The following is a 22468-nucleotide window of genomic DNA, read 5'->3' as shown; positions in this document are numbered from 1 at the left end:
TTAATAAAAAGGGTTCAGATATAAAAAGTTCAGATACAAAAAGTTCTGAAATAAATGAATTACACACTGAAGTTGAACAGGGGTTTACTAACTTGTCAATTGAAATGGAAGCTAAAATGGAGGACATAATTTCTAAATTGATGGAATCCTGGAATAATCATATGGCTTTGTTTAGTAATAATATGAACAGTGAGGTTAATCTGGTTAGACAAGAATGTAACACTGCAATTGTAACAGTGAAAAGTGAACTAACTTCACAGATTGAGCAAGTTGCTGAGGACAACCAACAGTCAAAGCAACAGTTACATTTAGAATTAGACAAAGTTAATGAACAGGTTCATAATGTAGAAAAGCACTGTGAGGAAAATCACACTGTATTAGCAAGTAAAATCAAAGAAGGAAAAGATGTGTGTGCAAAATTTGGTATGCAAGTGGCTAGTAAAATTACTAACATAGAAACTAATATCTAGCAATTTAGTACTAGTGTGAATTAGTAATTGTGTGAGCATGATGGTAGACTAACCTGAGTAGAGCAAAATGTTGACAACCATAGTGGCTGTGTAGTAACTAATGGAGAAGTAAAATCATCTGAAATTGCTTATGTAACACATCGCCAATTTTTGAAATTTGACCCAAATAAGAATGTTCACCCTAAGGAATTTTGGAGTGATTTTGCTCAGGTTTTCCCAAAAGTGTGGAGTGATAAGCAGAAGATTGGATTCATTACTTCAAATTTGATGGGAGAGGCAAGAATTGGGGGAAACTTGGCCTCAGATAAATACGACAGTCTAGTGGAGTTCAAACAAGCGTTCTTTGAAGAATACTGGAGAAAGAGGAAGCAGATGGAGGTGTTGAATAAATTTTGGTCGGGGTAAAAATATGATCCAAGAGAGACAGCATCAAAAGGTTTGTACAAAAGTTGGTGACTACCTTGTCATATTTGAATGCCAAAGTAGAAACAGAGCAAATTATTATGGGGATTGAAAATAAATTGCCATAGTATTGGCGAAATAAGATAATTTCTGCTCCCAGGGATGACACTGACCGGTTTGTGCACTATTTAGGAAGAGCAGAAAACATTTTAAAAGAGGAAGATAGTAACAGAAGAGAGTATAAGCCTCCTACTAGGTCAACTGACAACAGAGCCGAAGTTAACGTAAACAGAATAGGCATACAGAGTACGAACAGTTATAGAGGAAGATAATGGGGGAGAGGGGCCTGTGTTGGAAATAGTTTCAATGACTAAGTACAATACTTTGATTGCCGTCAGCTGCAGTCTGATGACGTACGGGTAGGCGCGGCCCGACAGGTGACAGAAACATCAGAGACAATGACGTCACACAGGAGGAAAACTGTTAGCAGTCTGTAATGACGCTAGCATTTGCAAACTCAAATCACGTAAGTTAAACCCGCTAGCGACGCCCTTTATCAAAAAGGCAGCTACTAAACAGTACGGGGGTAGCATAATAAAGAAAAGAAGGATAGGGGAGAATGGCACTGCAAAACAATTTGGTTATTCAGTAAAAGCAGTAGTTTTTTTGTGAAAGGGAAAGCTCAAATAAAGATCACAGGTACCATATTAAAAAGGAACTAAATACAGAAAGTGAAGACTCAGATCAGAAGGTGGGGGTGAATCAGCACAGCAAAACAGATGGGAGGCCTACGAGAGACGGTGGAAGTAGCACTATTATCGGGGAAACAGTGGGGGAGGTACCCAAGGAAGAGTATAATAGACTAGAGGAGATTGTATATAGGTTGAACGAAGTAATTTCGAATAGTGAGGAAGAAGGGACGGAAGAGGAAGAAGTAAATAATTTTGACAACACCTTGTATAGGGTTGCAGATATAAAGAGTATTATGGAGGGTGAGAAGTTAGTTAGACAAAGTATTAGACGCAAATAAAAAAGAAGGAATGAAACTGAAATTGGACAAAACGGAATTCGTAAAGAAAGAAATTAATTTCTGGGACATATTGCTACTGGCACTGGGATCATGCCCAATCCAGAAAAGATAAAAGCCATTAGAGATTATGCAGCACCAACCACACGTAAAGAGTTAAAAGGTATGTTTGGCCTTTTTGGATTTTACCGAAAATTTGTACCAGGTCAGTTATTTAATGCACCTTGTCTGAGGGAACTGGTAAAGATGAACAGGAGTGTCAAGCCGCATTTGAAGAACTTAAAGAGGCTCTGGTGAACAGTAAAATTTTGAACCATCCTGATTTTTCTAAACCTTTTTGTCTGGGATCAGATGCATGTGGTTACGGCCTGGGGGTGGAATTATTCCAGAAACAGTTGGTGAAGAATAGGTCCACAAAACAATAGCTTTTACTAGTCGGTCATTGCAAAAACCTGAAAAGAATTACAGCATTTCAGAGTTAGAAGCATTATCAATCATTTTTGGTTTACAGATCTTTTAACAGTACTTGTTGGGCCATAAAGTTTTAGTTTTCAGTGACCATAGTGCATTAATTTACCTACAGATGTGCCAACTTAAACACAGCCAACTTCGGAGGTGGGCCATGTACATCCATCAATTTGATCTTCGCATAGAACACATAAAAGGTTCCGCAAACATTTTGGCGGATACATTATCTCGATACGTAAAGGAGAACGAGCAGGATGGAGATTTCTTAGGAACAAGGGATTGTAATGAAGTTCTGCTAGCGGTCGTTCAGTTACAGGAAGAGGGACCAATAATACTTAATTGTAAAAATCTCAGGTGGGAACAAAACCAAGACGACAATCTTAAGTTGGTAAAAAGCAGGTTAGGACATCCCGACTTTCCAAAGTTAACAGAGTATTACCAGATACGTAAGGACATATTTTTCCGACGGAGAAAGAATACTGATGAGAATTGACGCATTTGTTTCACAGAACAACACGTGGGCTTACTTATTGATTATATACATGGGGAATATGGACATTATGGAGCCCAGAAATGTATTGCAAAGTTAAGTGAGGTAGTAGTTTTTGATAATATTTGGCGAAGAGTACAGAAGAGACTAGAATCTTGTGATAGATGTCAAAAGGTAAGAGCAAATAATAGAATTATTCAGGGGCAAATGTGTTCAGTGGAACCTCAGAAGAGGTTGGATTTAGTAGCTGTGAACCTGTTTAGCCCTTTGCCTGTTTCCAGGGGAGGTTGCGAGTACATATTTGTGCCAGTAGATGGTTTTACTAGATACGTGAGATTTTATCCTATTAAAAAGGCCAATGCTAAAGTAATTGTGAACAAACTAGAGAAAGACTATTTTGTAAACATTGGTGTTGAGATATTTAAATTTTCCCACCTCCGCATTGCAAATGTTTTGAGTTAAATGCCCAGGCGATGCGCTGTTGTTTTCACGATAATTCTACCAACATTGAGAGTTGTTTAGTTCTCGGGGTTTTGTAAAATTCCTGGATTCATGTCTCGTCGCTGTGCAGCCTATGAAAAGGATTGTGGAAGACTCCCAAATAAATTCCAAAGTACAGTGCAGTTTTAATACCAATATATTTCCAGGACTCTGGTGTCTGAGCCTGGTGAACTGTACCGGTTACATCACATGTACCCTCAGTTGACATCAAACGACATAGAGTTCACAACAATCAACAAACGAGTGAGCCTACAATACATTTGCTCACAACCCTAGCCAAAAAACGAGTGCCCCAAGGCGCCTGCGTGACCTCTATTTATACTTTTGTTAACAATTACCTACAATAAAAATTACAATTTTATGTAAAACCACAATTAAAAGTTAAAGTGAATATGAGCTACACATTGCTAAAATTTTACAATCTCAATGCTGAACAAGGTGAACCTATTTTCAACTTAGTTACGAGTTAATATAACATTTTCTGACTAATTATGTTACAGGTAACAATTACATTTCTAAATTTGTTTATAACAAATCAACTAGTGCCTGAATTTTAGTGCTAACATATATCGGGGATTCAATTAACATGCTTTATTTGTATGTTCTATTTAATTTTCTGTAGTAATTTTATAATGATAGGTTTACTGGTACACCCTGACCACATGCTACATTTCTTTCGATTAGTTACAGTATTAATTTCACATTTATATTGTGTTTCTCACATAAGAACAATTTTAATCAGCAAAGCATCGTTTTCGAATTATATGTATACTGAAATAGTGGTTATTTTTGTATGTAATTTGGAAACAGGTCACTTTACAATTTCACAATTAGGACTGGTGTTTATCTTTAATGCTCTCCAAGGGGTTCTGATAGGTAGCGATGAGATGCAGTAATATTTCAATACCCCCGAAGAGTTTTGCCTAGCCTGATAGACGAAACTCGTCTCACAGAAATATTAGTGTGATTGATGTGATACCGTACTAGTTGGACAAAATAACACAAACTGCAAATATCTTAAAAGGTACAAAATGAACCATGAAACTTTACATACAGATAAATTTCCCAAATAGCTACAAACATATACACCAAGAAAACAAGAATTGGAAATATGAAATTACAAAGAATTTTCCGAACTTTTACAAAATCAATATTTACATCAAATTTTCTGAATGAATGTTTTTCTGAAACTTTCACTTGTTTTTGTCACTTCTATAGCGTCCATTAATTTTCCCTCCTTCGAACACTCAAACACAACTAAGCTAACAAACCACAAATTTAATTGGATTAATTACGTTACACTTTTGAAGTGTCCATATGACATGTTCTAGAATAATATTATAATATAAAAGACAGTAGAATAAAATTTATCCTAACGGTTTGTAATACCATGAAATATTTTGCAGATCTTAACAAAAATGAATATTCAAAATTATATTTGTATATTTATATTGTGACAGTATAGAAACTGTTCATTTATATTCAATCCGGGTTGTTGTCACAAGTATCTGAATATACTATGTATAGTCAATATTTCTTGGCTTTGTACATCAAATGCAATAACGTTTCAAAATGTTTACCAGACATCTAGAAAGTCAGATCAAATTAACACTGAGAAACAGCTTCAAGATTTTATAAATTGTGACAAAATAAGTATTACATCAATAAAATTCCTGAAAGTGGCAAGATACACTTAAGCAAGTGAAAATGTAATTGTGCTATAGTTAGCAACCTTGCAGAAAGGAGGTTTTGTAAAAGAAAAAAATCCAGAGCCTTGTCACATTGCATCTTATATTTCATTTCGTCAAAGTACTCAGTCTGTCTATTAAAGTTGTCATTTCCTATTCCTCAATACCAAACTAGTCTCCAGATAGTGTCTTGTGAGATGTGACTAATGTAAAATAATAGTTTTTCAATGTGATTTGTGTGCTATGCGTTGTCATAGTTGTTCAAAATAACTCTCAATTTTAATTTCACATTAGCATTTCCTTCAATCAAAATGTACAAGAGTTCTACTTCATGCGATTCAAATGATTCATAAGTTGTGTTATGTGTGACTACACAGTACCACATCATCATAATCCTCTCAGTTAAACGAATCATCAAAACAATTAATAAATGAGGGTTCAATACCACCAACCACCTCAGCAGCATTGCATATGATATAACCTAAACCTATCATCATCATCATCATCATCATCATCATCATCATCCAAATACCCCTACGAAAATGCAATATCAAATCAAACTATCTTCCATCAATTAATGCGAATCAGAAACAGGACTGAGTCTGCAACCTAAAATCGTTAATACAAATGCAAATCACAACATCACTTACCATATTTCAAGACAATCCTCAACAATTCAGCAATTTCAACATCTCTCTCGTGTGTACACAACTGAGTGAAACATGTATATAGTATATCATGGCGATAGTCCCTTTTTAACAGCATAAATCACTTCAACCCTTTCCTAATTCATAACATCTTTCAACATCTCATGCGTTCTTATATATATAGTAACACACAAATTCAGTTGTCAATCGTATTGTGGGGCGGCGGGTGGAATAATAGAATACATGTTTTGTATTTATGCTGCTTGCCGTTCTCAACACTGGCTCTCTAACTACAATATTGGCAACCAGAAAGTGATTAGCAAAACGTGATGCCTGTAATTAGAATTCCTAGTGCCCACTTCATCTGAGAAATACATTTATAGCTACAGCTTATAGCTCTGAGGAATTAGGAGATTCTCTGAGATTCATAATCAAAAACCATTCTCTCTGAAATGTTCACTATATTCTGAAAGTCACAGACCAAAAGAATCCACACAATCTAACTACCAGAGCAGTTCAGAGTCTAATGCGCTGATGCCACTATAACTGTTCAAATTAAATGTTTAAATGAATGCTCGCCATAATTTGATGATAATGTTAATCAAACGCCATGCTAATAATGGTAGAATGTCTGTCCTGCAGCGGCACGTGAAAATACGACATACACAACTTCACTCGAAAACGATTTCATGGTTACACGTATCCCGAGCAACTTATTACTGCATCCGAGGCTGTTTATATCAACGATACCGACGCGACTCCCGGCACAGGTGGTGCGCTAATCAGCGTCTGGAGAGAACTGGGGCCTGCCTCTTTTTTCTCACGCAGCGTTCTTACATATAAAGCCGCGGTGCGGACGGCTAAGGGAACGCCTGATCAAATCTGCTCTCCCGACTAGCCGCTGGGCTAGTAATGCACCACTTTAAGTTATTGAATAAATCATTGCTTCCTTTACTGGTGGCCGATGAAGCTCTCAATTTATTTGTGCAATCAGCACACAAGTAAGTAATCATAATAAAAGTCTGACATGGCTAAGTCAAATGTTTTGGGCGAGATAATTAATTTAATTACACTACACGCAGTGGACGAGCTCTGACCTTGCCCTTTGGAGATACGCTATAGCTATAGTTTTATAGTTATTCTGTTGAAACTTCTCACATTTTTATGATTATAGCGGATCTCCCTTCTACTTAAATTTAAACATCCTAGCTTTATTTATTCGCCTACTTAATCTATCTTGCTTCCTTAATTTCTAAGACAAAAACCAGAAAATCATGAATTTCAACTAAAATTTTAATTTGTGAGATCCAGAATACTGTTTCTACTAAATTATTATTCAAAAGGAATCTAAATATAAATTTTTAAGTTTCTAGCTCTTTTCTGTTGCGCCAATGATTTTTACAGAAAAACGTCCAAATTTCGCAAATGGTTAAAGTTATTGAACTGATATTCAACACATATTGATTTAGTATTACTCCTGACATGCTAGAAACGTTTCAGGTTATTTACTTCATTTTAAAATATTGCGCAATATTTATTATGTCAGAGTTAGTTACAGCGGGCTAGGCTAGCACACAATGGAAAGACTGATGTGAATTTTATAAGGCGTGAGTATGCTGCTTCCCTACATCACCCTCTACTTAATTTTTTTGAATGTAAATGAAAAAAAATAATTACAAAAAGTGAAGCAAGAGTACAGCTTAACTCCCTATGAAAATGAAAATTGAAATGTAAACATATAGAAATATTAAAAGAAAACTTATTACCTACTTCAATTATTTAAATTGCTGGCATGATCACTGCCTCCTAAGCAACATTATCACTCAAAATTTAAGCAAAATCAATGAAACACTTTGGCATACATATTGCCTTAGACAAACATATAAAAATATGTAAAATTATGAAAATCTTAAATCATTAAATTGTCTGTAAATATTCATACATACAGAAAATCAAAGAAAATAACACAGTTATTCATGATACATAAACAGATAATTATATCTTAGCAGTCTTTTCTAAACCTGAAAGAAAATTTCACAAATCATGAAAATTTCATTTTTACACATGTGGTTGTAGCCGCATTGGCTGGCTTTCTACACTTCCATTCACAAGGGTAGAGGAGGGGAAGTTGCAACGGTGTGCGTCCTTCACGTTCACTCTAAATTACATGGGGAAAGGGGAGGGGTCACTGTGAGTTGTGTCCAAGTCACTCCACACTTTCACGCAGCTACCAGGCTGCCATTATCTGGTTTGTCCTGTAGAACAAACAAAAAGAGTGCCTCAGACTCTGTTCACTTAATATCTAAGGGTGGGTCACAATGAAATGGGGATATATACATTTTATCTTTCGATATTTTACTGGAACAAAGTTAACATAACTTTTTCAATTTTACTCTCGCGGTTACTTAACTGTCATGAAATCGGTAAACCAATGGCTCAAAACGCCGTTAGTCACATACTAGAGAAAATTTATGCTCAATGCATACAATCATAAATTCTATTTAATCTCAATTTATTATTTCTGGGCTGGAACACTGAACCAATGCTCGGTACATTCCTGACAAATCTGTATTTTATTTAATTAACTGACTCATCTTCGATTACCTTATTCTTAGAGATAGTATGAGTATATTTGATTAGCAGTTGTCTTCTCAGCCTCTTTGTACATGTGAGTAACTTGTGGTAATATTACAGCTCTGAGTGTCCAAAACACACTGCGTTTAGTTGACTACTAGATCCACTTATTGGTCCTCTGCTGCTGTGTCAGTTCCACATCTGCAATTATTTACTTACTTCATCGAAGTGTATTTATGCTGAGCTATAAATAATGTTTCACGTCTGCCATTATGTTACTCAATTATGTTACTAGTGTATGCACTTATTTAACACTCACTCTATTAACATTTAACGCATAGGATAGCACATTTTTTCATATCTATAGTGTATTGCAGCTGGTCAGTTTGCTCACGTTGCAATCCATTTCCACTTAATTGGATGCTGAAACCACAGGTAGTCTCTCTCGACCTACCACTAAAGTGCATTAAGTAATACTAAATTCCTTAAACCTATAGGACACCATGAGCTGCTCTGTCTCATCTAACATAAGGGTACCTATGGTCGCGTTCACGCCTCCAAGTCATAACCTCAATACGTGTAGGTGTGTCCTGTCACACACTACACCAAATAATGGCCAGCTCCAACCTTGTAAATATTTCAAGGACGTGTCCTTCACGTCTCAACCACAAACACTGTTCAATTCTATTACACTGCCATTCCTTGCTACACAAGGTGAGTTCATTCTTACAACTTATCTGCATATTTTTCATAACACTAAGCAATATCTTTTACTATTAATTAGTTAGCTCTACAGCATACAATAATTGGTTTCACTGCCACTTCAGATCCTGCTTGTACACGAATTTGTATATCTTTTAAAATTACTGTTGGTGGACCATTTCCAATAAAACAACAACTTTGTGCTTATAATATTACCAGGGTTCTATACATACTTGTTACTCAAATACCTTTGTATCTTAATTACATCATACTTCTCTGTTGTTTATTTCACTGTTAGGTTTTTCACATTAGGTATTTTCTTCACCAATCGGTGGATAGAATGGTTACAGAACTCATGGCTTGATAGCCATGACAGAAAATTTTAGTATTGCAAAGAAGGAGTCGAAATTTTGGTGGATAGGAAAGATGAAGAATGAGTGAGACCTGAAAAGGAAAGAAGATCTCACACAGCTCGGACTGCACAGCTGCCACACTGTGAAGAGGTTACAGAACAACCTCCTCCCTACAGAATTCATTAGCTTAATGCTGGCTTGATAGTCATACCGGAAGAATTTAGTATTTGAGAGTAAGAGCCGAAATTTTGGTGGATAGGAAAGTTGAAGAATTAGTGAGACCTGAAAAGGAAAGAAGATCTCACACAGCTGGGACTGCACAGCTGCCATACTGTGTAGAGGTTACAGAACAACCTCCTCCCTACAGAATTCATTCACTACCTATGAACTTCTTTAGGCCGATCACGTTCCTGAGACCTAATAGCTTTTCACTCTTAGGGTACTCTAGCCTATATGCATTGGCATGTGGTTTCCCTATGATCCTGAAAGGTCCTTGGTATACGAAGATGAATTTCTTTTCTTCCTTCTGATTAACTGAAATTTTATCGATTTCCTGCAATTTAGATTCTATTTTGTCCAAAATAATTGCTTCTTCTTCTTCTTCTTCTTCTTCTTCTTCTTCTTCTGTGTTTAGCTTACTTTTACTAACATTAACACCTTCGTCCCAATATCTCCTATTTTCAGAACTCGTATAGGCAGCTCCCAAGTTTCATCATTAGTTACTACATGTTTATCAATAAAAGGTACTGTAATTACTCCAGTTATCAGCAAGACCAATTTTAACTGGTTTCTCTCTAATATTTCGACAAGAAATCTATGCCAATTAAAACCTCAATCCTGAGATTGTTTGCAATTAAGCATGGATGATCAATTAAATTACCATTGATATCAAAGGGCAGTAAATCTTCTTGCTTTACCGTTTTTGACACCTTGCCAGTAGCATCAATTATTCTTAGTCCTGATACCCTCATTACGGTAAGCTTGTCTTTACTAGGTAATGCATCAAAGAAGGACTGAGATATCGCACTCACCTCACTTCCACTGTCTAAGAGACAACGTACATTGATACACAACTTATTCACTATTATTATAGGGTGGCTTATTCTAGGTTGTACAGGTGGTTCCTCAAACTCATCCAATAGTTCCTTTTGGATTTGTCTCCAACTAAAGTGATCGACCTCTGTCTTCATTACATTTAGGTCAAAGTGTGTAGGGGTTTCTTGAACTACATTTTCAGCTGCCTTTTCCAGTCGGTCTATTATTTTTAAATCGAAACACCGCACGACTTCATTACATTTAATTTGCTGAACATGACTCAAATTACTGTAGTCTGAGCGATTCTTCGTCTCCAGACCGGGCACAACACTAGTTACAGCTAAACCACTTTCACTATTATCGTCGGGTTCCTTCTCCAGTGACAACTGGTCACAGCTACTGGGTTCATCTACCCCCAACAGGCTATCCTGTACATTCTCACTTACCTCCTGTCCTAAATCTATTAGTACAGTATCAAAATCCTGCACAGGCACTTTAGATAAGAGCACATCATCCTCATCGTAAATGTAAGCATGAATTTCTTCTACTTCTTCACCTGACAATTCAATATTTTGTAGCTCTTCCCTACCGTTACACTGCTGCGCCTTCTCTTTCTCTTCCCACTAAGAAAGCGTCTCTAACACGGAATCTCTCGAATACTGTGAATGATCTAATATTTCTGCTGTATCCTTAGATGCTACCGACCCCTCATCCACATGTTCAGTCTGAGTATTCTGATCTGTCTTACCAATTATTGTAATTACTGGCTTAGGAAATGTAACCACCTGGTGAGCGCCAGTGTCCTCATAGACGGGAACTAGTTTTTCGGCCTCGGCCTACTACCGTTTCCTTTATTTCCATTATAGTTAACTGGCACAGCATTGCTTTCTGCACTGTTGTTTACCTGCATAATTTTGTTCGGAACAAAATTACTATCATTTGGATGCCATTGTTGGTTCTGATAATTATTTCTCCAATTCCTACCTCTCTTAGGATGGCGAACACCTACTGTTCTGATGTTTGCATTGCCATTCTGCTCGTTCTTAAAATTACTACTAGTGTTATTACCATTTCTGTTATTACGTGCTTGCTCCTCATTGGCAGCAACACGCTCTACACGTTCCAAATACTCAATGAAACCGGACATATGTAATTCTAGTTTGCCAATACCATGGCAGTTTGGCTTCAAGACCTAGTATTATCATTTCAGGTTTCAGCTTTTCCGCCAAATGTGACAAACGTGAAATCCATGATCTAGCAAACTCTTTAATAGATTCCTTGCCTGCATTGAAGCGTTTTCGCCCCAAAATTATCTCAACAATTCATTTTGCTTTTTGCTAGACCAATACTCATTAATGAAAGCAGTTTAAATTCCGCTAATATTTTACACTTCAACATATCATCAGCTGACCAACACATGGCGTCACCTGCTAAATGGCTTCTAATAAATGAGATTTTCTCTCGTTCAGACCAAGTTGGTGGAATCACATCTTCAAAATCGTTCCAGAAATGTAACGGGTGGATACTTTCATCTGGATCGAACCGCAAGAACTGCCGACATCCGATAAATGCGGCGTTTGCAGCTACAACTTGTTGTATACTACCATTTCCAGAAGTTACTGAAGCTACTTTACTCTCAATGTTAGCAATGTTAGTACTAATATTTTCTATTCTCATTTCAACATTATCTACTCTTTGCACAATATGAGTAGTATCAGTTTTGATTGCATCTGCTTCTGCTTGACATATGTTTACTTTTATATTAACATCGTTAAACCTATCTGAGCACAGTACAGATTCCGCCTCGATCTTTTCTGTTAACTTGTGCTCCAGCTTCGCATCTTCCATTTGGAAGTCTTTGCGAACCTCAGCAACTTCGGATTTTACTGTTTTATACATTTCAGAAAATTGTTGAGCAACCTTTTTCTTAATATCCTCATGATTGTAATCAATTTTATAATTCAAACTGTCCAGATCCTCTTTCAACTTATTGCAACCATCCTTGAAGGTACTGTCCATTACTCCAATCGTTTATTAAAATTAGTTTGGATGGCCACAATCTCATACTTTAATTCAGCATTACTGCTTTTGACCTCAGTTATTTCAGACTTTAATTCAGCTGTCATTTTAGCATTACTGGTAGCTATAGCTTGTAATATAACATTTAAATCAATAGCCCCAGTATCTTTGGGTTTCTCACTAGCTGGTTTTTTATCACACTCAGGTGACGAAAAACTTGCTCCAATACCAAAATCATCAAAACGAAATGAAACATCTGATTGATCAGTCGTATCTAACTTATCCTTTTTAAACTCTACCACCTCTGATGACTGTTTCGTTTTTAACTCATCAGATAAACTATCATCCAATAAATTAACAATTTCTGATTTCTGCTTTACTACAGGGGTCTCTATTATTGAATCATTGCCCTTTTTCACACTACTGTCAGGAGACAATACTTCATATTTCACTTTAACATTACTATTTTCATGCATATTTACACTTGAACCGTTGTCTGGATTAACAGTTCCCTCAACAGACATAGGTTCTGATTTAAGTTTAACCTCAGTTTCTTCTGGTGGTTCCATCGCCGACAGTCTTTTAGTGCAGGTTAGTAAAAATTTTAACAGCTTTTCACTTAACTTAGTTCCTTCTGCACGACGTATAGCGTTGCCAACGTGGCGTACCAGGATTACTGATGCGACACGGCGCATTGAACTGCAGATGGCACTTTGACGGCTGCTGTGGGTTTGCATGACTCGCAACTGCAGGCGCGGCTCCGGTTGCTTCGGCAGGCGACTGCGGTGAGGCGAAACTGGCTTCTCGCGATACCGGCAGCGCCGCTAGACTCAGTGCCAGCTCCGTCAATCCAGATGCGTTGTTAATCCAATAGCGTCGTCCACATGCACACGTAACACTATCACTGTTCTATTACTCAGTTGCGTGTTGCATTTCACTCCCGAATCCGAATATTTAAAAATCACTTTTACTTTTACTCAGTTTGTTTCCTGGCCGATTAGCAACATATGTGGGGCGGCGGGTGGCATAATATAATGTTCCTATTATTTATTTAATGCTGTTGTTTGCCGTTCTCAACACTGGCTCTCTAACTACAATATTGGCAACCAGAAAGTGATTAGCAAAACGTGATGCCTGTAATTAGAATTCCTAGTGCCCACTTCATCTGAGAAATACATTTATAGCTACAGCTTATAGCTCTGAGGAATTAGGAGATTCTCTGGGATTCATAATCAAAAACCATTCTCTCTAAAATGTTCACTATATTCTGAAAGTCACAGACCAAAAGGATCCACACAATCTAACTACCAGAGCAGTTCAGAGTCTAATGCGCTGATGCCACTATAACTGTTCAAATTAAATGTTTAAGTGAATGCTCGCCATAATTTGATGATAATGTTAATCAAACGCCACGCTAATAATGGTAGAATGTTTGTCCTGTGGCGGCACGTGAAAATACGACATACGCAAACTAAAGATAGGTCATTAACGTCATCCCAAAATTAACACTTCACTCGAAAACGATTTCATGGTTACGCATATCCCGAGTAACTTATTACTGCATCCGAAGCTGTTTACATCAACGATACCGACGCGACGCGACTCCCAGCACAGATGGTGCGCTAATCAGTGTCTGGAGAGAACTGGGGCCTGCCTCTTTTTTCTCGCGCAGCGTTCTTTCATATAAAGCCGCGGTGCGGATGGCTAAGGGAACGCCTGATCAAATCTGCTCTCCCGACTAGCTGCTGGGCTAGTAATGCACCGCTTTAAGTTATCGAATAAATCATTGCTTCATTTGCTAATGGCCGATGAAGCTCTCAATTTAATTGTGCAATCAGCACAGAAGTAAGTATTCATAATAAAAGTCTGACGTGGCTAAATCAAATATTTTGGGCGAGATAATAAATTTAATTACACTACACGCAGTAGACGAGCTCTGACCTTGCCCTTTGGAGATACGCTATAGCTATAGTTTTGCAGTTATTCTGTTGAAACTTCTCACATTTTTATGATTATAGCGGATCTCCCTTCTACTTAAATTTAAACATCCTAGCTTTATTTATTCGCCTACTTAATCTATCCAGCTTTCTTAATTTCTAAGACAAAAACCAGAAAATCATGAATTTCTACTAAATTTTAATTTGTGAGATCCAGAATACTGTTTCTACTAAGTTATTATGTAAAAGAAATCTAAATATAAATCTTTAAGTTTCTAGCTCTTTTCTGTTGCACCAATGATTTTTACAGAAAAACGTCCAAATTTCGTAAATGGTTAAAGTTATTGAACTGATATTCAACACATATTGATTTAGTATTACTCCTGACATGCTAGAAATATTGCGCAATATTTATGACGTCAGATGTAGTTACAGCAGACTAGGCTGGCACACAATCGAAAGACTGATGTGAATTTTATAAGGCGTGAGTATGCTGCTTCCCTACAGTATAATGGCATGAAAAGCAAAACATAGTAATTCCTTCCATGAGAATAATATATATGTGATAAAAACAGTGAAAAGATGTATATAGTTCTTTTTAACTGCACAAATGTACCATAAAATCTGTAAGTATGTATTAATAAGCGTAGTGTATCTTCACACAATTCACCTTTCATTTCTGAATAAGCTGATATAAATACAGTATGGTCTGTTGTCTGTACAGATGTGTAACTGTTCCTCACTAGAAAATACATATTGATTTTTCCTGGCAATGTAAGTTCAAATCATAGTCCTCACATATCAGTAATAGTCACAATCGGTAGGATGTAAATGTCAAATTATCAATACATATGATGATGCAGATTACTCAATCAAAACAAAATGTATCTTATAATACAAATTAAATCACATGAAAATATCTTACATAACGAATACAAGCAAACATAGGTACAAAAAATTAACGTATGTATTGTTGGACTTTTGTGTGTCAGAAAGGTATTGGGGAATGTGGCATCAGTGTTTTCAAGAAGAAAATGCCACATTAGCTGGGGTACCTTGCACAAGCTACACGCATAGTACACGAAGATTGTGTACCCCCCTGAGGGATTGCAATTATTGCACATAAGGTTTCAACTGAGTGACATTTCTTAAACCAAATAGCTTTTTTGATTTGGGATAGATAAGTCGATAGGCGTTTGGATGTGGTTTCTCATAAACTTCAAATGGACCAATGTAAATATCGAAAAATTTCTTGATCTCTCTATTGATTGCCTTGGATTTCTCATAACTTTTGATTAAGACTAAATCACCCACATTGCACTGTGTAAACTTTCCTTTTGAATCATGTTTAAGCTTTCTCTTGGCACAGTGTGTTTCAATATTTTTCTTTACTATTTCCATTCTCTCATCCGGTGTTAAATCATTACAGACAGGGAAATTGATCAATTCATACAAGATGTTTGGTGGGTGTTTTTTAAAATGGACTTCATAAGGCTTAAAGCCAGTTGTTGTATGTTGTAAGGTGTTCAAAACATCTTAAAAATCACATATGTAACTTGACCAATTTGTATGATCTTTAGAGCAGTAAGTTCTACAAAGCCTGCCTATTTCACACATATAGCGCTCAGTTGGGTTACAAGACGGAGAATAAACAGAAATAAGGACGTGCGTAATGTCTTCATCTTTCATGAAATCTTTCCAAATGTTTGATGTAAATTGGATCCCATTGTCTGAAAGAATGACTTTTGGTTTTCCAATCTGTGTGAAGTAACCATTACAGAAAGAGTTTAAAATTTTCCTGCTTGTTGCCTTCTTTAGTGGATGCAATTTTACTAGTTTAGTGAATAAGTCACCAACTAAAAACAAATAAGTATAACCCTCTTTAGTTCTCAGCAATTGGCCAAACAAATCAATTCCTATCAGTTCCAATTTGCCTTTTGGCACAATACTTTGTAAATAACCTTGGTATTTCTGATTTGTGACTTTTACTCTTTGACACCGATCACATTTCTGTATAACCTGTCTTACTCTTCTAAACATATTATTAAAATAGACATTTTCCTTAAGTTTGTCAGTGCATTTCATGATTCCACAGTGTCCATAGCTCTCATGTGTGTTCTTAATTAAAATGTCAACACATTGTATAGGACAACAAACCTTCCAGATGTCCGAGTCAGTGGTATGTCTTCTGAATAAAATACCTTTAAAGTTTTGATAATACATGCCAACCTTTTCATAGCCCTTTTTACCAATAAGGCTTTTCACAAGTTTCAAATCATGATCCTGGTTCTGGTATCTCGTAAGTTGACTGCAAATGTTAGTAATTTCCTTTTCACCCTTAATCCCTCTCATGTACATTATTTTAAACACTTTATTATCCAATAGCTCTTCTTCCTGACCACCCCCCACAGGTAATCTAGACAAAGCATAAGCAATTATATTCTGATCCCCTTTTATATACTGAATGCTTTAATCAAATTGTTGCAAAAATATGGCCCACCTGGTTAATCTACTATTGAAAAGTTTACAGTCTTGAATATAACATAGGGCTTTGTGATCCATGAAAACTATGACTTTATGGCCTGCTAGATAGTTCCTGTATTTAGTGAAACTCCATACAATGGCAAGTAGTTCCTTCTCAGTCACCGCGTAATTACATTCATGTTTCTGCAGACCTCGGCTGGCAAAACTGATTGAAAGATGTTCTATTTTTCCATCAATTTCCTTCTGTTGAAACAAATGTACACCCAATCCGTAATCTGAACTGTCATAAGGCAAAATGGTAGTGAAATGTCAGATCTGTGGAGTAATTGACTGTTATTTAGTTGTTGTTTGATCTCATTGAACGCTGCTCGACACTGATCTGTCCATTCACATATGGTATTCTTTTTTAATAGCTCTCTCAAACACGGTGCATTTAAAACTTGGGTGCTGACATACTTACGATAAAAATTACATAGACCATAAAATGACCTCAGCTGTTTCTTGTTCTTTGGACATAGAAACTGGACAATCGCAGAAATTTTATCACTGTCAGGTAGAATGCCTTCTCTGTTCATTATATGGCTTAAAAACTTCAAGTCTGATACTCCAAATTTGCATTTACTTAATTTAATGGTCATACCGCCTTGCCTGAACTTATTTGCTAATTTATACGAAGTATCGAGGTGTTACTCCCAAGTTTCGCTCGTTATTAATATATCATCCATGTAAATAATTAGTTTAGATAGTAGTTCACTTCCAGTCACATGATCCAAAGCTCGAATAAACTTAGCTACAGACACATTCAGCCCAAACGGAACAACACAATCATGAAAACATTTACCATTATATAAAAAGGCTGTGTATTGCCTTGAATCCTGTGCTAATGTGATCTGATGACAACCTGAGGTCAAATCCAGGCTAGAAAAATATTTTGTATCATTGAATTTGTACAAGAGTTCCTCCATGGATTCAGGATGATCTGTTTCTGTTTCTATAAACTATTTCAGGTGACGTGAATCCAATATCAGCCTAACACCACCATCATTTTTTGAAATACAGACCATCGGGCTGTTATATGGACTGTGACTTCTCTCTACTATTCTCCATTTTTGCATTTTCTGGAGTTCCCTCTCCACTTCTTTCCTTTTACAGATGGGTACCCCATAAGGCTTAATGAAAAAGGCTTTGTGTGGCTTTAACTTCAATTGACATTCATAACCTTTGACCCTACCAGGTTGATCACTAAAAATGTTACAGTTTTCCCAGAGAACATTTTCTAATTCCTGCTTTTCAGACTCAGTGAAGTAATTTGCTCCTTTTACCTTTTCTGATATAGTTAGGGGGTAACTACCATCAACCAAATTCTGGTTATTGTGATCCCTATTTTCCTCTTCCTCCGTGTAATGGCTACACTCTGGATAAACTATTTCCCTAATGTGGTTACTACTGCTTGTACTTCAATTTAACCGGATCACTACTTTTACTTGAATACTGGTCTTTGGTTCAGTGAACAGTAATTCTGACTTTTACCAATCAAAACTCACCTATCCAGTCCATCCCTAAAATCATTTGCTCATTGAGGTCTGGAATAACTAAACAACCATGTTCAAAATTAATGTTGCCAACAAAAAATGTAATTAAAGCTTGTTTATTTATTAACTTACTAAACTTGCCAATGGCACCTTTAATCCATACACCTGTGACTGGAAATTCGATGTAACTTTCTGTGTCTTTTATCCTATTCCTCAACTTGGCTGAGATACTACTAATGGGACTGCCAGTGTCAATCAAACAAAGTCCTGACCAATTGGTAATGCTTATTTCTATGTAAGGGCTACCTAAGGTAATATTTGTGTCATTATTCACATTCTCTGCCAGCAAGTCACTTTCTAATTCAGTTGTATCGATGTTGTTACATACTTCTTCACAGGTTTCAATGTCAGAGTCAACATAAGATTGAGTGTCATTATGACTGAAATCAAATACACATGAAACAGATACCTTACTTTCACTAGACTTAAAATTATCTTTCATGGATGGATCTGATTTGATGACTTCACTTTCTTTATTATTTTCTAAACAAACTTCATTTTCACTGATAATTGATTCCAAAATCTTCTCACCTATCAACTTAGCTTGTTCCTTCTTATTAGTAGACTTACTTAAGATTTCTTTTATACAAATTGTTACCAATACATTGTTTGCACTCTTAATATCTTCACATGAACCAATTTCACATTCAGAGTTACTTTCTGCTGCAACACCATTATCAATAACTTCAAAATAAATAATGCCATCCAATTCCTCTTGAATGCATATATCATCAAATAAATCATCCTTCACAACACTATCTTTATCAAAATCATCATAAAAATAATCTGTGGGTGATGCCTCAGCATTAACATCTGCCTTAACTACTAAGTGTTCAACATCTGAAGTTACACTACTGAAATCGCTACCTGTCTCATTATCTGAGTCAAGTGTTATTTCCTCATTTTGGCTACCAATTTCTAGTAATATAGATACCTCATTATCCTTACCTTCATCAGAAAACAAGCTAGTGATACCATACATATCATAAGTTCTGTCTACATCAGGTGTTAATGTGTCATCAATTAATGCTAAGTCATGTTCATTAAGTTCAAACTGTGGTCCTGCTGAGTATGTGCATTATTCAATTCACTCAACATGTGATCCCAAAACTTTTGTTTTAACTAGTATCATCTAAGTAGTAGTCCCTATTTACATTACATTTATGATTGCTTTTACGTTTCTGTCTCTTTAACCTCCTATTTGCGTGGTTTGTGCCATAATTATTCACCTCAAGTTGACAGGTTCCCAACGAGGTGGTTACCTGTTTCCCTGGTTGGAATTGTTGTTGTGAGGCTGGTTACTGTTTCTCTGTTCTTGATGGTTTTCGTGTCTGTTGTAACTACCGTTTTGGTTACCACGTCAATTATTATTTCTGTGTCCATTATATTGTTGTGACTCCCAATTCCTATTGTTAGTGTTTCTGATGTTTTGATTGTACTGTCTGTCATCATTCTGCCATGCACGGTCAATTTTGTCTGCATAACGTAAAAATTCGTCAACACCGTCATCTGGTCCATATACAAGTCCCCACTGGACCGAGCGAGGTGGCTCAGTGGTTAGCACACTGGACTCGCATTCGGGAGGACGACGGTTCAATCCCGTCTCCGGCCATCCTGATTTAGGTTTTCCGTGATTTCCCTAAATCATTTCAGGCAAATGCCGGGATGGTTCCTTTGAAAGGGCACGGCTGATTTCCTTCCCAATCCTTCCCTAACCCGAGCTTGCGCTCCGTCTCTAATGACCTCGTTGTCGACGGGACGTTAAACACTAACCACCACCACCACAAGTCCCCACTGAGAATGGTGTGGTAGGCGCCGTTTCAGTGCGTCAATCTATATCAGTTCGTCGAAAGGTTTGCTCAAATGTGACAATGTCCCTAATTGTTTTTCACAAAATTCTCGCATGCTAATTGCAAGACCTGTGTGATATTTGCTACCAATAAGAAATTCAGATTTTATTCTTGCCTGTTTGTTTTCTGACCAAAACTTCGCCAAGAATTGGCGTTCAAAATCGGCAAAAGACGTAGTATTTGTATTAATGTTTTGGTTCGCCCATATAAGGGCTTCACCATCCAAAAAACGTTTCGCAAATTTAACTTTAGCAGATTCTGGCATGTTAGGTTGGAAAATGTCTTTGCATTGATGCACAAAGTCAACTGGATGCAATTTCGCATCACCTGGGTAACATTTTAAACTAACATTGTTACAACTATGCACAAACATCTGGTTTGAATCAAAATTGGACATTATATTATTTTGCAGTTTTGGAAATTCAGAGCTGACTGTTTGCAGTTCTATTGTTACACTTTCTACTTTCTCGTCAATACGAGATATCTTATCAGAAACAACTTCAGAATTTAATTTCAATCTTTCCCCTACGAACTCTTTTTCTGAAACAAAGAGTTCCTGTAACATTTTTAACTCGTCTTTTCGGTTCACTAATTCATTTAAAACGACTACTTCCGTGTTTTTGACACGTTCGTTAAGTAATTCAATGCTTTTGTTTGTTTCTTTAAATTCGGAGATTGTGAAAGCCTCCAAACAGTCAACTTCGGTTTCTACCCTTTCAGTGTCACATGCAACAATTTCTACTATGTTATTTGTTGCATTGATTTCTTCTCTCAATGATTTCAAATTTTGGTCCAGCTTTTCTGTGACCTCTTTAATTTTGCTACCTAATTGGTTATTTTGAGTTACCAATTGTTCTAGTTTATTGTTCAACAATTGAGATATATGATCAATTAAATTCGGTTGCTGATTTGCTCCCGAAAAACCATGAAAAGGCGAACAACTACTGATCGCGGAATTTGCTTCACTGTTTAAGTGTACATTTGGAGTTGAAGCATGAAATTGACGGCCTGACCACGTGGTCATGCCTATTCAATTTAAGTGAGTTTCGCTCATTTTGATCAAAGTGGCTAAACACCAGACAAAACACTTTCCTGCCTATAAAGTGAAATTGTCACATGCACACAATGAAACAAAAACAGAAAATTGTAGGACACTGTCTGCGACTGAAATAAAACCAATTAAAAGGGGTACTTATCTGATTCATTCGCGATGTTATTCCAGAATATCACTTTTGTTCCTAGCGACGTCCGTGGCGCAGTCTGCAACGTAGAAGATTATGGTTCCTGCCTCTTGTACATCGAATTCTTGCGAGTCGTCCTTTGCACAGTCTTCCACTTGATCCCAGTTCCTCCACCATGTTGAGATGTTTAAATTTTCCCACCTCCTCATTGGAAATGTTTTGAGTGAAATGCCCAGTCGATGCGCTGTTGTTTTCACGTCAATTCTATCATCATTGAGAGTTGTTTAGTTCTCGGGGTTTTGTAAAATTCCTGGATTCATGTCTCGTCGCTGTGCAGCCTATGAAAAGCATTGCGGAAGACTCCCAAATAAATTCCAAAGTACAGTGCAGTTTTAATACCAATATATTTCCAGGACTCTGGTGTCTGAGCCTGGTGAACTGTACCGGTTACATCACATGTACCCTCAGTTGACATCAAACGACATAGAGTTCACAACAATCAACAAACGAGTGAGCCTACAATACATTTGCTCACAACCCTAGCCAAAAAACGAGTGCCCCAAGGCGCCTGCGTGACCTCTATTTATACTTTTATTAACAATTACCTACAATAAAAATTACAATTTTATGTAAAACCACAATTAAAAGTTAAAGTGAATATGAGCTACACATTGCTAAAATTTTACAATCTCAATGCTGAACAAGGTGAACCTATTTTCAACTTAGTTACGAGTTAATATAACATTTTCTGACTAATTATGTTACAGGTAACAATTACATTTCTAAATTTGTTTATAACAAATCAACTAGTGCCTGAATTTTAGTGCTAACATATATCGGGGATTCAATTAACATGCTTTATTTGTATGTTCTATTTAATTTTCTGTAGTAATTTTATAATGATAGGTTTACTGGTACATCCTGACCACATGCTACATTTCTTTCGATTAGTTACAGTATTAATTTCACATTTATACTGTGTTTCTCACACAAGAACAATGTTAATCAGCAAAGCATCGTTTTCGAATTATATGTATACTGAATTAGT

General features: G+C 36.6%; 1 protein-coding gene across 1 annotated transcript; it reads right to left on the bottom strand.

Annotated features, from left to right (window-relative positions):
- Positions 1–3692: 3692 nt before the first annotated feature.
- Positions 3693–21263, bottom strand: LOC126249407 (uncharacterized). The gene is made up of 4 exons (XM_049951061.1): positions 20459–21263; positions 18664–19451; positions 5528–5580; positions 3693–3696 (listed from the first exon to the last, which is right to left on the bottom strand). The coding sequence occupies exons 1-4, from the start codon at positions 21261–21263 to the stop codon at positions 3693–3695; spliced, it is 1650 nt and encodes a 549-aa protein (XP_049807018.1).
- Between the last annotated feature and the right edge of the window lie 1205 nt (positions 21264–22468).

This window comes from Schistocerca nitens, chromosome 3 (genome assembly GCF_023898315.1).
Source record: "Schistocerca nitens isolate TAMUIC-IGC-003100 chromosome 3, iqSchNite1.1, whole genome shotgun sequence".
NCBI classification, from domain to species: Eukaryota; Metazoa; Arthropoda; class Insecta; order Orthoptera; family Acrididae; genus Schistocerca; species Schistocerca nitens.
The sequence above is the reverse complement of the archived record's forward strand: the minus strand, read 5'-3'. Positions and strand labels throughout refer to the sequence as shown.